At 47.2% G+C, this 12,483-nt stretch overlaps 1 protein-coding gene across 2 annotated transcripts in view; it reads left to right on the top strand.

Annotated features, from left to right (window-relative positions):
- The window catches only part of COL17A1 (collagen type XVII alpha 1 chain), a 200,275-nt gene that overhangs the window by 150,706 nt on the left and 37,086 nt on the right, over positions 1 to 12,483 (top strand). For both annotated transcript variants that reach the window (XM_069611740.1, XM_069611739.1), the window contains exons 36-41: positions 381 to 416; positions 1,085 to 1,150; positions 4,585 to 4,665; positions 7,131 to 7,181; positions 7,369 to 7,485; positions 12,307 to 12,366. In XM_069611740.1, the coding sequence (XP_069467841.1) occupies positions 381 to 416; positions 1,085 to 1,150; positions 4,585 to 4,665; positions 7,131 to 7,181; positions 7,369 to 7,485; positions 12,307 to 12,366 (411 nt within the window). The remainder of the gene's footprint in view (positions 1 to 380; positions 417 to 1,084; positions 1,151 to 4,584; positions 4,666 to 7,130; positions 7,182 to 7,368; positions 7,486 to 12,306; positions 12,367 to 12,483) is intronic.

Here is a 12,483-nt window from a genome sequence, read left to right as displayed (position 1 = left end):
GTGCCTTTCACGGCGATGTGCAGCATGATCTCTGCAATGTGATTGCGCCATGGATTTCAGCCGACTGCATCTGCCTTCCCCAGGCAGAGGAAAAGCGGGCGCAGTCTGCTGGAACCCAGTCTGAGTGAAAGGAGGTTTCTCATGGCGTTGGGAGCCCAGGATCAATTCCAGCTCCATAAGGGAAAACCTTTGCGCCCTGATCAGAATGCGGGGCATGCGGCCAGAAGCTCACACAGCTCTACAATGGTGTGGTGCTGATAGTGCACCCAGACATGCTTTTTCAACAGCAGAATATCATGAGTATGTAACAGTGTGTATTGATCGCTTGCTCTTCATGTAGGAATTAAAATCTGATATGTTCTCAATTTATCTTCAACCAGGTCCTGTCGGGCCCGCCGGACTTCCAGGACCACCAGGTACAGCATACAGCCCACTCTTCCATGTAGGTCATGATTAAGTGTATCCTTCGCCCAACTCTCCCTCTCATTTGATGTAAGTGGAGCAACGTTGGTTCAATTTCCAGATCTCTGACACTGGATTATGTTTCTCAATTCTGTATGTCTAAAGATCTATGCAAGTCCAAGATCCCAGACTTGCCTTCCACTGGTCTGATCTCAGAAAACAAATGTCAGTGAACAGGAGCCAACTTGTCAATTTCTCTGACAAGTTGACTCCCATGCCACATCCTTGCATTGCACAAAAAAACAAATATTCCAGCCACTAGCCAGAGGCTCCACTCGTACACCGTGCTCATTGCCTGTGACATTACGATGGGTTCCCTTTTGGGCAATAACCCCATTTTGGATGCTTCGACGTTTGGTGATCTATAAAATCAACATACATTCAGAGCACGTAGACATCAATCACAAGGTAGTCAATCCCGGGGGATAATCAAAGCAGGGAAGATGTACTGCACGCAGAGACTGGTCTATGGTGGTCAGGGTGTTATAAAAAGTTAACTAAGGGCGTGCACAACAGGTTGATCATGATTGTTTCCTTTTACATTATCGTTTAACCTTTACCCGATAAATGCCAGCATGAACAGTTTTTTTCACATTCCCGTTTGCTTTTTTGTATTATGCAGGAGGTAAAGGAGCACGTGGCGAGCCTGGAGAGTCACCCGTCATATACTCGGCTCAGACCTCAGAGCGTAAGGACATCATTGTGATTTCTTTAAAGGGGTTCAGGGGTTTGCTGTGTTTATTGGTGCATCACGTGTCCTTGCAGCGAGGGCTGTAGGTGGGCTCGGCAGGCTCCGAAATCTCGTTTTGAGGCGGGCCATCTTGCGGCTCACTAATCTTCCCTGGCAGCCCCGGCCACTACATGACAAGGATTTCTTTCCACCATTATGGAGAGAAACGTGAGCCCGCTGGAAGCAGAGACCTTGTTTTCTAAATCCTGAAGATCCTGTGCATTTGCTCCACTCCAGTCTTTAGGGGAAAGGCCTCAGCTTCCAGCGGCCTCACACTTTCAGCCTTAATGGTGACGCTGCCTCTTCCCAGCTGCTGAGGGGCAGCGCCACCATTAAGGCTGAATAGGCGAGGCGCTATCCCCTTGCCAGGCAAGCCTATAGAAAATAGATGCAGAGATCAGCACCCTCTCCCCCACTGGAGAGGGTGCTGATCTCTACAAAAGACGCCTGTAGCCCATTGAGATGGTGCCAACAAGGGGCATAGCCTAATGAGCCAGCAGGTGGCCCCCCGCCATTAGGCCACGCCCCCTTGATGAGCGCTGCTCTTTTTGAAGTGCCACTTAATGCACTGCCTGCAGCCTTTTATCAAGGCAACTTCCAAATATTTGGGGTCATTGGTAATGGAAAGTATATTTGCATGCAAAAATATTAATTGAAATCTTGTCCCCTTTGCCCTCTACTCCGCTAATGTGCCTGCCTACTCTGGCCCACGTCCTATCCATACAGAAATGGCTCCGGGAAAAGCTCAACCTGTACCGCATGAAGCAATTGTGCTATTCCCGGACAATTCCGGATGCACTCTAGAGTTTGAGTAGATGCAATAAGGAATAACCCTTTGTGTGCAGGAACTCCTGTGACCACACAAATAGGGTCACTCATCTCTGTCATGTGTAATCCTGTGTCCATGTGTACAACAGAACTGTAACCTGGAGGCAGGGCTGGCCTTAGGGCAGGGCCGCCCAGGCGATAGCCCGGGGCGCCATTAGCCCCCTCTGAAAGATGAAAGAAATATCGAGGCTTAATACCACTTAATAAAAATACGCCAGGTACGAGTGCAATGGTACAAGTACACTTTTATTTTGCACAACAGTTGTCTGGTCTCTCAACACCTCACAATGTGTGGTAGCGGACACCCTGAGATGAGAGAGTGCTGGACATTACAAAGACACACGTTTATGTACAGTTTTTCCCCAATCCCGGTTACATCGTCCAGCCCATCTTCGTGTTATCCGTTCACTAGGGTTCGTGGCCAGTTCACATAACTAATACAGTCTTCCAAGGTCTCCCCCGAGCTGTTGTGGTGGGAGAAGGTGTGCATTAAATGTGTCCTTTGGGGAGCATTTAATAAGAATAGTGTGTTGATGCTTTCACATCGGCGCCTATTGAAAAATGTGACGTCTCCCCCCTCCCGCATGACCAGGGGCGTGCGGTGGAGGGTGCGCTACATTTTTGTTTTGCTGCCCGGGACACTGCCACCGCTAAGGACAGCCCTGACTGCAGGATGACATTATTACTCCCAAACATTCCCCTCTCCAACAAAGTCAAAGCCACTGATTGCCTGTCAGGGAGAGCGAGATATGAGATTCTGTCTCTTGCCTTTAGATGCCTACATTCACCCACACCACAATACCTGGAAAAAATAATTTCTCGTTCACAGCCTTTAAGTATCTTGCGCTCTAATAATTCCAACCTTTTAATTCAACCCTGCTATCGCCTAGAGAAGTTTGGAGGCATCAACTTTCAAGGTAGGGCACCCCAGGAATGGAATTCCTTGCCCCTCCCATTAAATCCTCTCCATCACTGACCACTTTTAAGAAAGCGATCAAGACCTTCTTCTTTAACTCTTTGGATTACATTTCTTTCCATCACTTGCTCTCTCCTCCTGCCTGACTCTACATTTGTCTGTCCCTTTGTGTGCGCTCTGAGGCCCATGGCCATGTAGCGCTCTATAAAAACGAAAAATAAATAAATAAAGGGTGGCACCTGGTTTTAGGGGCACAGCAAAACCTGGTGCAATCCGACAAACTGCACTAATTGTTGTGCAGTTTAAAACAGAATGCATTACCACAAAGGTTGCTGTTGCACATAGTCAGCTGAGTGAGATGTCCAGGCAAAGCGGCTGTGCCTGGAGATTCTGCTGTACTGCAGGCTTCAGCATGAGGCTGCCTGACTCGACAAGTCGACTCCATTTGCAAACAGAGTTTTCCAATGGAGGCCTCCCAGGGTTCAAGACTAGAAGGCCTTTCTTGATCCTGTAGAGTTAAAGCCCCCTTCCCCCCCGCCTTCCAGTCATCCAGCAACCCAATTACTATTTAAATGAACTTGTTATTGATCATTTCCACACATCCTAATCCTTCTCCATGATTTCCAAGATTTTGGACTTCGGTCCCCGAGGGCGCTCCCACCACTAGCGCATTGAGACTATAATAATGGTAAAAGGCCCTATATAAATGGCAACTACAATACAATAGGCAAAACAAAAGAGGTGTTGGCTGGAAGGTTTGGAATTAATCCTAACCTTTGGCATTGCTCTAGGCAACCGCCCAGACCATCGTTCTTCACCTTCCAAGCCATTACAAATGGGGAAAGACCATATGCAAATCAGGCTTGGTCCCACCCCAAAAGGGGCAGTCCAGTCTGAACTGCTTGGTCACATCCCTTCTGCACGAGACCAGAGGCATCCCCAAACATGTTTCGGCCTTGTTGGGCCTCATCAGTGAGGAGTAGCTTGGGTCTCTAGGCCCAGCTGGCATGGTGGGCAGATATCTGCATGAAGAGGAACTCTTGCCTCTTTTTCAACAATGGCTTGTGGGCAGTGCAAATATATATATATATATATTTTACATTCCCCTTTCACTTCATGATTGTGACCTGTGACCTGTAACCAGCTGTTAGCACACCAAGCCTGGCATTTCCCCAGGACTGCCAAAATATGTTTAGCTTGATCCGTAAAGGAATCTACTTACATACAGCTCGATATTATAGATCTCCTCCCACCCTGACACAGTGGATCCCCTGACACACTGGATTCTCTGCCCTCCATGCCTTGTTCTAGAGCCCTGGATCACCATTCTGCCAAGGCTTGGTACAGTGTCCGGGTGGACTCAAGGCTTGCAAACCCTCGAAGGGTGAAGTAATGGATGCGAGTACTGCTCTGAATTCTGTGGTACGGCACAAATGAGTATTCTGTAGGTGAACTTTAGATGCAGTGTATGATTTCCTGTGGTGGACCTTCTCAGCCACACGAAGGTGTGACCATTGTAAGTGGCTACTATACTCTGTTGTTGTCTTAAACCTTCTCCCCTGCACTCTCTCAATAATCTAAAGCCAGGTGACCTTAGATGAAAGTACCCACATCATTCGAATACATTAATATTGCTTCATTTTCATAGGTGCACAGCTCATTCCCGGACCCCCCGGACCACCAGGACCTCCAGGACCTCAAGGCATTGCAGGAGTATCAGGGGCAGCAGGTAGGAGAGTACACCTGTACTGTGCGATAGTAACTGTGTCACCCTTTGTCATCGATCAATAAGGGTTAACGAGATATGTTTTTTTTTCTACAAAGTGTTAACTAATTGCACATTGTAAGTGGTGATCATCAATAAGTGCATGAGTTGGAGCACCAGAAATGTTCTTAATGCTTCTCGGAGGTGATATGACCATGTATTTATTAACAGTGATAGCATGACAACCACTGGTAACCAGGCTTCCCCTATAGATATCCATGTTGCTGCACATCAGCAGTGAACATCTTGCCAGGCTGAACAACAATGAACCCAAAGCCACTGTGGTATGGTCACCTCCAAGGGATGTCTTCAGTTCATGGCAATTCAATTGCCAAATTAAATGCAGCAATATATTTGTTTTTCTGACGTTCTAACAAATCATACACAATCATACCTCGACACCACATGACGGCTACCAACCGAAAAGGCACCAAGGCTCAGTGAACGTTTTCTCAGAATGGAAGCTGCCAACAGCACATCAAAGCTCTCTTGCTCTCCCCCCTCTCAACCCCACTAACAAACCCTGCAACCCTCCTTCCATTGCAAACCCGCTGGAGCGCCAGGAGACCACGCAAGTGGCAACAGTGCGTGGTACAGGACACATTAACACATTCTGTAATCACACACACAGGGTGTTAAATCATGCCTTGCAGTCTCACACTATATGCTCATAGCTGGAAGGTTCAGCTGATCAGAAATGTACAAAAACCCAATGGTTGTATTGGCGGTATAGCTACAGAATACTCTGGTTACTCAGAGTAAGCAATCTCTAAGGGCATGTTTAGAATCCTGCAAAGTCCCAAAGGTCATGTTAGCTTCTGCTGTCTACCCCAGGACAGCATGAAGAGGAGAACGGGAGTGTTCTCCGAGCTTGCCAGTGAATTGGGTTCCAATGGAAGCGTTTTCAATAAGGTGTCTTGCCACCTCTGTGTTCCACTGATGATGACGGGGTCAACGAGCATTTTATGTCTAAGATGATCTTCACTCCTTGAGAAGGCCATAAGCTCTAGACCATGCCTGTCTTCTGACCAGCCATTCTTGAGGACCCCTGATCTGTATACTTTGCAGACTCCCTGACAGTTGGTTCTTGTGAGGCCCCTGATAATTATCCTTTGAGGACTCCTTCGCCTGTGGATCTTGACAGTATCCTCCTCTACATCATTTCAGGCTTGCCTGAACTACGAGTCCTTAAAGCCCCCTGATCTGACTCATTGGACAACTCATCTGTAACCTTGGGAGACTCTTTGACCTGTGAATTCTGGGAACCACCACATCTGTATCTTTTGAGACCTTCCTGACCTGATAGTGATCTGAGTTCTTTGAGGACTCCCAGACCCTTTCTTGTTGAGCACCCACTGATCTACTGTCCTTAAAAGTATCTGATGTTTGGGTCTTGGGAACACCCTGATCCTTACAGTTTGTGGGCTGCATGGCCTGTGGTTTTTGAGAACCCCTTACTCAGTGTCATTTGAGATCTCCCGGGTTCCAGAAAACACAGACATACCTTGAAAGTGTTCTCATATGGAGACTTCAGAAAAAAATGTAAAACAAGCAACAGAGGTTTCTCCGATATGTGTTGTGGTTGGAAGACTGCTGGCAAAGGTGCCTTTCTACTGCCACCATTTGTAGAGTTTCGGGGCTTGAGTAATACATATTGCTGACAGATCCAAGAGCCATAGTGTCAAAGATAATGAGCAACTAGATGGTACACTTTCCTTTCTTGGTGGAGTGTAGGGGCAAATTGTCCCCATTTCCGTATCCTTCAGAAGATGGCACTATTGCAAGATAGGCAGCCATCCAACAGAGCATTATCAGTACCATACATTTCATATGAAAAGTAAGAGATGCACTCCATAAGCTTTTAATCGGTGTGCAGTCAAAATATCGAATTTTTTATTTTTTTATTTATATTTATTTTTTGGCTCTCGCATGTAAAAAAAAAAAAGGGGGGGTTGGGGGAACCGCCTCATTTCAAATAAAAAACGTATTAAAAAAGAAGTTAGACTTTTTTTCGACATTTTTATTTCGATATTTTGACTTTTTACTTTTTTGTTTTCGATTTTATGACTATAAACCCTTTTATACATGTTTGCTTAAGTGTAGAAGGAATGAATGAACACTGTGTACTTTCAATGCCCAAATACATTCACCCCTTCAACAACCTCCTATATATACCCTTTATCAAAACCATGAGAATTGAAATAATAGGCCCTAAATCATATTGGGTGCTTTTGAAGGACTGCAACTTGAACTGTTGACCCATTTACCTCCTGTCCATAGTTCTTTGTGTGGCAGAATGTTCAGCCCCCGACACAGGTCACCATTCTTTTCTGATAGCGTTGTGTTCATGCAGAGATTGGCATGGTTAGGTGGTCGCTCAGCCAAACCAGAAGAAATATTCAGGAAATCTTCTTATTCTTGTTTTTTAGGAGCTGCTATTCAGGGACCACCAGGACCACCTGGTGTTGCTGGACAGCCAGGTAAGATGGCCGCAAGGCTTTACAGGTGGTGTTAATACCAGAAGCCAATGCATATATTTATAAGACTGTAAAGATACTATAATTGATCCATATTGATTTTATTCTCATTGATGTATTATTTAGCACTTCAAGTTACCATGTGTGGGCGCTTTACATATTTCTCCTTGTTTCTTGCCTTGTTTCTCAGGGGAAGGTAGAGCTGGACCTCCAGGACCACCTGGCCCGGCTGGAGCCACTGGCCCGGCAGGACCTGCTGGACCCCCAGGACCCGCTGGACCAGCCGGATCCTTTGTTCCATCATCAGGTATGGACAATTGTACTTTGTCTGCAAAAACAACTCCACTCAGTCAATTAACCACCAGCGAGTTGGGTTTCAATATCATTGTTAAACTTTTCAACACTGTTACACACATGTCGGAAGCTTCGTGCGCTACAAGGCCCATTAATTTGACTGTTGGAGAGTAACTAGTCAGAGATGACATACACTGGAGAACATCATGGTTTAAATGTGAGAATGTGTTTGGAACAAAACTACCAGAAATATCACACATCTCACAATGATATTTCTGTAATAGAAACACAATTCGACCCCGGCGCTAAACCATGGTGCTATTAGCACCATGGTCCATGCCGGGGTCCGCCATGGTGAATGGCGGAATTACCGCCCCATTCCAAGGTTGGCGGGAGGTAATTCCCCATTCACCATGGGCCCTTCCCATTTTTGCCCCATAGGGCTCAATGGGAATGGGGAAGCGCTAAGTACGGTGCCGCAAATTGCGGCACCGTACTTAGCACCAAGGTCCCTTTGCGCCACCCTACTTTAACGACTGGTAAAACCAGCCGTTAAGGCCAGGTCCCGCAAAGGGACCTCGTAATCAGGCATTAAGGGTTTAACGGCGCCGACACCTTTTACGGCGCCGTTAAACCCTTAACGCCAGGGTCGTAATGAGGCCCATGCCTTTAATGTTTTGTTGAGGAGATGCATACTTTTTAAAGTAGAAATAGAGCTGCCACTTGTTCCCTTGACACCAAGTTGGATTCCATTCCGCCATTCTATCAGTGTTAATGCCAGTTATTTTGCAGATGCATTAAATGAAGTTCTGTCAGCAAAAGTCTCATTTGACCCTAATACAGTACCCTCAAACTAGAGATCCACCTCATGTACCCACCAAGTGTGAGTCAAGAGCAATAGCATCATAGATGAGTCACTCAATGTGCAGGAATATACCCCCTGGAAAGATAAATGAGCATACGTACATATCCTGATCATGGCGGAGACCCAACAGGCTGAACAGAAAGAGCTCAGTGCCACCCTCCCCTACAGAAAACCAAGCAAAGAGTTAACCAGTCTGCTCTTAATCATGAATACCTCAGCACAATCTCAACCTCCCACGTCTACTCCCTGAGCTCCTACCAGGGACCTCAAGCCCACAATTAGCATATACCCAAGCTATGGGGATGGCATGGCTCACTATTCCTGATCCCACTATGTCTCCACCAGGCCCCAACTGCACGCGAGACTACAGAGAATGTCCACCAGATTGTCACCAGGCTTGAAATGCAATATACTGTATACACCTGTAGATCACAGATTCCTAACATGTCTAAACAGAAGCTCCCCAAGACTCACATAAAATGTCCTCTCATCCTTCGACAGGTTAGTGTCACAGTCCTCCTTGGCACGTCTGTAACCTTCTAAGCATATTAGTGAGGCCTCATTTGGCACCAGGCCGAGGCATTCCTATTAGAATATTTGAATGTTAGCAGTTGAATTGCAGAGGGCACTGGCAGAGGGCAATAATGTCTGGCATAAGTATTTTGTCCCAATAGTTCAATGTTTTACATTTGCCTCTTTGAGTTTGATAGAGAACATTCGACCCTCATTTGTTGGAAAATACTAAACCCAATAATGCCCCCGTCCTCAGGCCATTACCAGGTGGTAATGTCCCTTGGCCCTTGTTAAACACCCTCGCTTCACTCGGGCCTTAAAGCTGGGTTGACGTTGTTGCCACCTAGTAATGCCATCAGAGTATGTTATTGTTGCTTAATTTATCTCAGGTGCCCAGTTTAACTCTCACACTGCAGTAAGTGTGCGTCAATCAAAGAGTAGCCTTGTTGCTTGCTTCAGTCTGTTTCTTTGTTGTCAAAGGTGTGGCTTCAGATATATAAGTGCAGCAAATGCTCTACCGACATAACTTATGATCTCTTCACTCTGTGTCTGTGACACTGAAGAGCCGCAGGCACCTCAAGCTACACAGCAGGACACCAGTCCCAAGGCAGAGAATGTACCACACAATAATTACTCCATTGCATTTCACTCACACAGTCTCTCATTCGTCTTAGTGATTTAGGATACTACTCCCCCATGCCCCCTCAAATGTGATGGGGTTGCCAGGGCACTGGGCATAGCTATACTGCCTCAGAGTGTGACTCTTCAGAAGGTCACATACCTTGGCACTGCTGCTGATTCACTAAAGGAGTGCAACCTTCACACCAGTTCAGTAAACCAAGGTGGTCTGTCCCTACCATTCCAGGCCACATTTGGGGTAGGGGGCTCCGTCTCTGAGATTGAAGATGCACTGAGTCTGATCTGAAAGCCAAGAATAGATAGATTACAATAGTCACTCCAAGTGCTCAGTCGAACTCTGCTTTTAGGCTGGCTGATCATCCAGTATGTGTTAAGAATGAATTAAGAAATTGAAAGTTACATGACTTCTATGGGGTGTGCCTTGTTTTACAAATAGCAGAGCCATGAAACTGAACTTGGTCAGATCTTGCCGATTGCTTATTGTGACATACCAAGAAGAGGATCCACATTCAGCCCGTATTTCTGGAGCCACTAACGACACAGCTGAACTTTTCAAAATCTGCAAGGGACTCGCCAAACCAACTGCATTCTCCACCTCCCCGCTTCCTTCCCAGGCCCTCTGCACCAGGTTGGCCTCTCATTTCACTAGGACATCCTGTCCTCACTCTCCACCTCCCCCATCCCCACTCCTGCCCCCCTTCCTCTCTTGGATCCCTTCCCTCTGCACTCTCCTGCCCATAGCACCCGACAAGGTCTCCAAAATTGTCCTCTCTATGAAGGTCTCATCCAAACAGGTACTCCCCTGTTCTTCTAGGACCATTAAGGACAACATCCCCTCTCTTTCCCTGGCTCTTGCCGACATCTGTAATCACTCCTTCACCACTGGCCCGTTCCCTCCAGCACTCTCTGATGCACCCTCTTCTAAAAAAAGCCATTTGCGCTCCCCTATTGCCTGACAAACTATCACCCTATCTCCGCCACCCCCTTCCTGTGGAAACTCTTGGAGAGGTTGGTCCTCCCTCAATTAACCCTCCATACTGAACTTGTTGGTTCCCTCCATGATCATCAATCTAGATTCGGGCATCCAGAGGCATGGAAACTGCTCTCCTGAACACCCGTAAAGACATGCTCGCAAATCCTGACTCTAACTCTCCTGCTCATTTCATTCTCTTTGATTTCTCTTCTGCCTTTGACACGGTCAACCACTCTAGCTGCTTAAAATGGCTCTGTGATACCCTCAGCATCACGGACCAGGCACTAGCTTGGCTGACCTCCTTCCTCATCAACTGCCCTTCCCAGTTGCAACTGAGCCCTTTCTCCTCCACCACCTCACTCTCTACCTGTGGCGTCCCCCAGGGGTCTATCCTATCGCCATGGCTCTTGAATATCTATCTTGCTCCTCTTGCGCATCTGATCTCCACCTTCTCTCCTCATTTCCAGTGTTATGCTGATGCCACACAACTTTCCTTCTAACTTCCCTCTTCTACCTCCTCTTCCTCCACTCCCATCCCTGAATGTCTGTCCGCCATCCAGGCATGGTGTTCGGCTAACAATCACTGTCTTAATGCCAGTAAGATGAATATCCTTCTCATTGGGGCACCCGCGCCCTGTTTCCCTCCTACCCTATGACCGCCCTCCTTGGGCCCTCTACTCTCAACATCTTGTGTGGCCAAAAATCTTGGGGTCATCTTCGACTCCTCTCTCTCCTTCACCCCTCACATCTTAGATCTTGCCAAGAAGGCCCCTTTCCAGCTCTACCTCCTTAGAGGCATTCTCCTTTCCCCCAGACGCTCAATGTCACAAGTGATCTGGTCCTCTCTAGGCTGGACAATTGTAACTGCCTCTCCCCCAATCTCCCCCTTTCCTCCTTGGTCTAATCCAGAATAGGGCTACAATACTTATCTATGGCCTCAAGTCCCGGGACCATATCTGTCCAGCCCTAAAATCCCTCCACTGGCTACCTGTGGCCGCAAGGATCAAATTCAAGAACCTCTGCATCATCCACAAGGCTTTCTGGGGCCTAGGAAAAAGTTATCTCCAACTTTCCCTCCCTAAATACATTCCTGCCAGAGCCCTCTGCTCCTCTAACTCCAACTCTCTGCTTGTCAAGCGGTTCTCAAAGAGAGAGTGGGGGGCAGGTCTCTCTCCTCAGCTGTTGCCTCTCTTTGGAAAAGCCTCCCAGCCCCTCTTAGACTTGAGCCAGACCTCCTTAAGTTCCAGAAACTTCTCAAAACTGTGCTTTTCTCTACCCCTTTCCCTCTCACCCCCTGCTAATCACCCCATTGCCACTGAGACTAGCGGCCTGGTCCTTCATGAATCTCACAGGTTACCAGGCTCTCTACCCAGCCGACACCAGCACCCCCGCCCCCTCAGCACTGCCCTTGCACTCCTCCTGGCGGCTGTGCATCCCAGTCCTGGGATTACTCCACCCAATCACTTAGTCAGTGGCCTCCTCCCTTGGCACCCTTGGCACTTCTCTCCTGGGTTCCCACCAGTACTTTCCCATACCTCGCCCTCTACCTTCACTAGCCATGCACTTCTCTTCACTGCACTACACTTGCAAGTCTGAATGTCACAAGGCCTAGTAGGACCACAATTGTATATTTACTGTTGCCATTGTTATTTACTCCCCTTGCTTCCCCCCCACACACACTTTGCCTTGTGGCGCCTTGAAGCACCATTGGTTGTACAGGTGCCTAGCCTAATACATGCTTAAATAAATATATGCGCTATCAATAGTATCCATATTACTATTATTATTATTATAAGTATTACATGTCTGCATTCATAACTCACAAACCTTTTCCATTATTGCAGAGACCTTCTTTGCAGGGCCGCCCGGTCCACCCGGCCAAGATGGCATCAAAGGAGACCCAGGTAGGTCTGCGTTCTAAGACATTCTGGCATCATGTGGATATTCCACCCGAGTATATAGGTATTTTTGTAATATTAAGGAGCACAATAATCTTAAAACTGCTTTGTTAATAGCTCCGA

Source organism: Ambystoma mexicanum, chromosome 8 (assembly GCF_040938575.1).
Source record: "Ambystoma mexicanum isolate Mex_15411 chromosome 8, UKY_AmexF1_1, whole genome shotgun sequence".
Taxonomy (NCBI): Eukaryota; Metazoa; Chordata; class Amphibia; order Caudata; family Ambystomatidae; genus Ambystoma; species Ambystoma mexicanum.
Note: the sequence above shows the minus strand (reverse complement) of the source record. Positions and strands in the feature narration are given on the sequence as shown.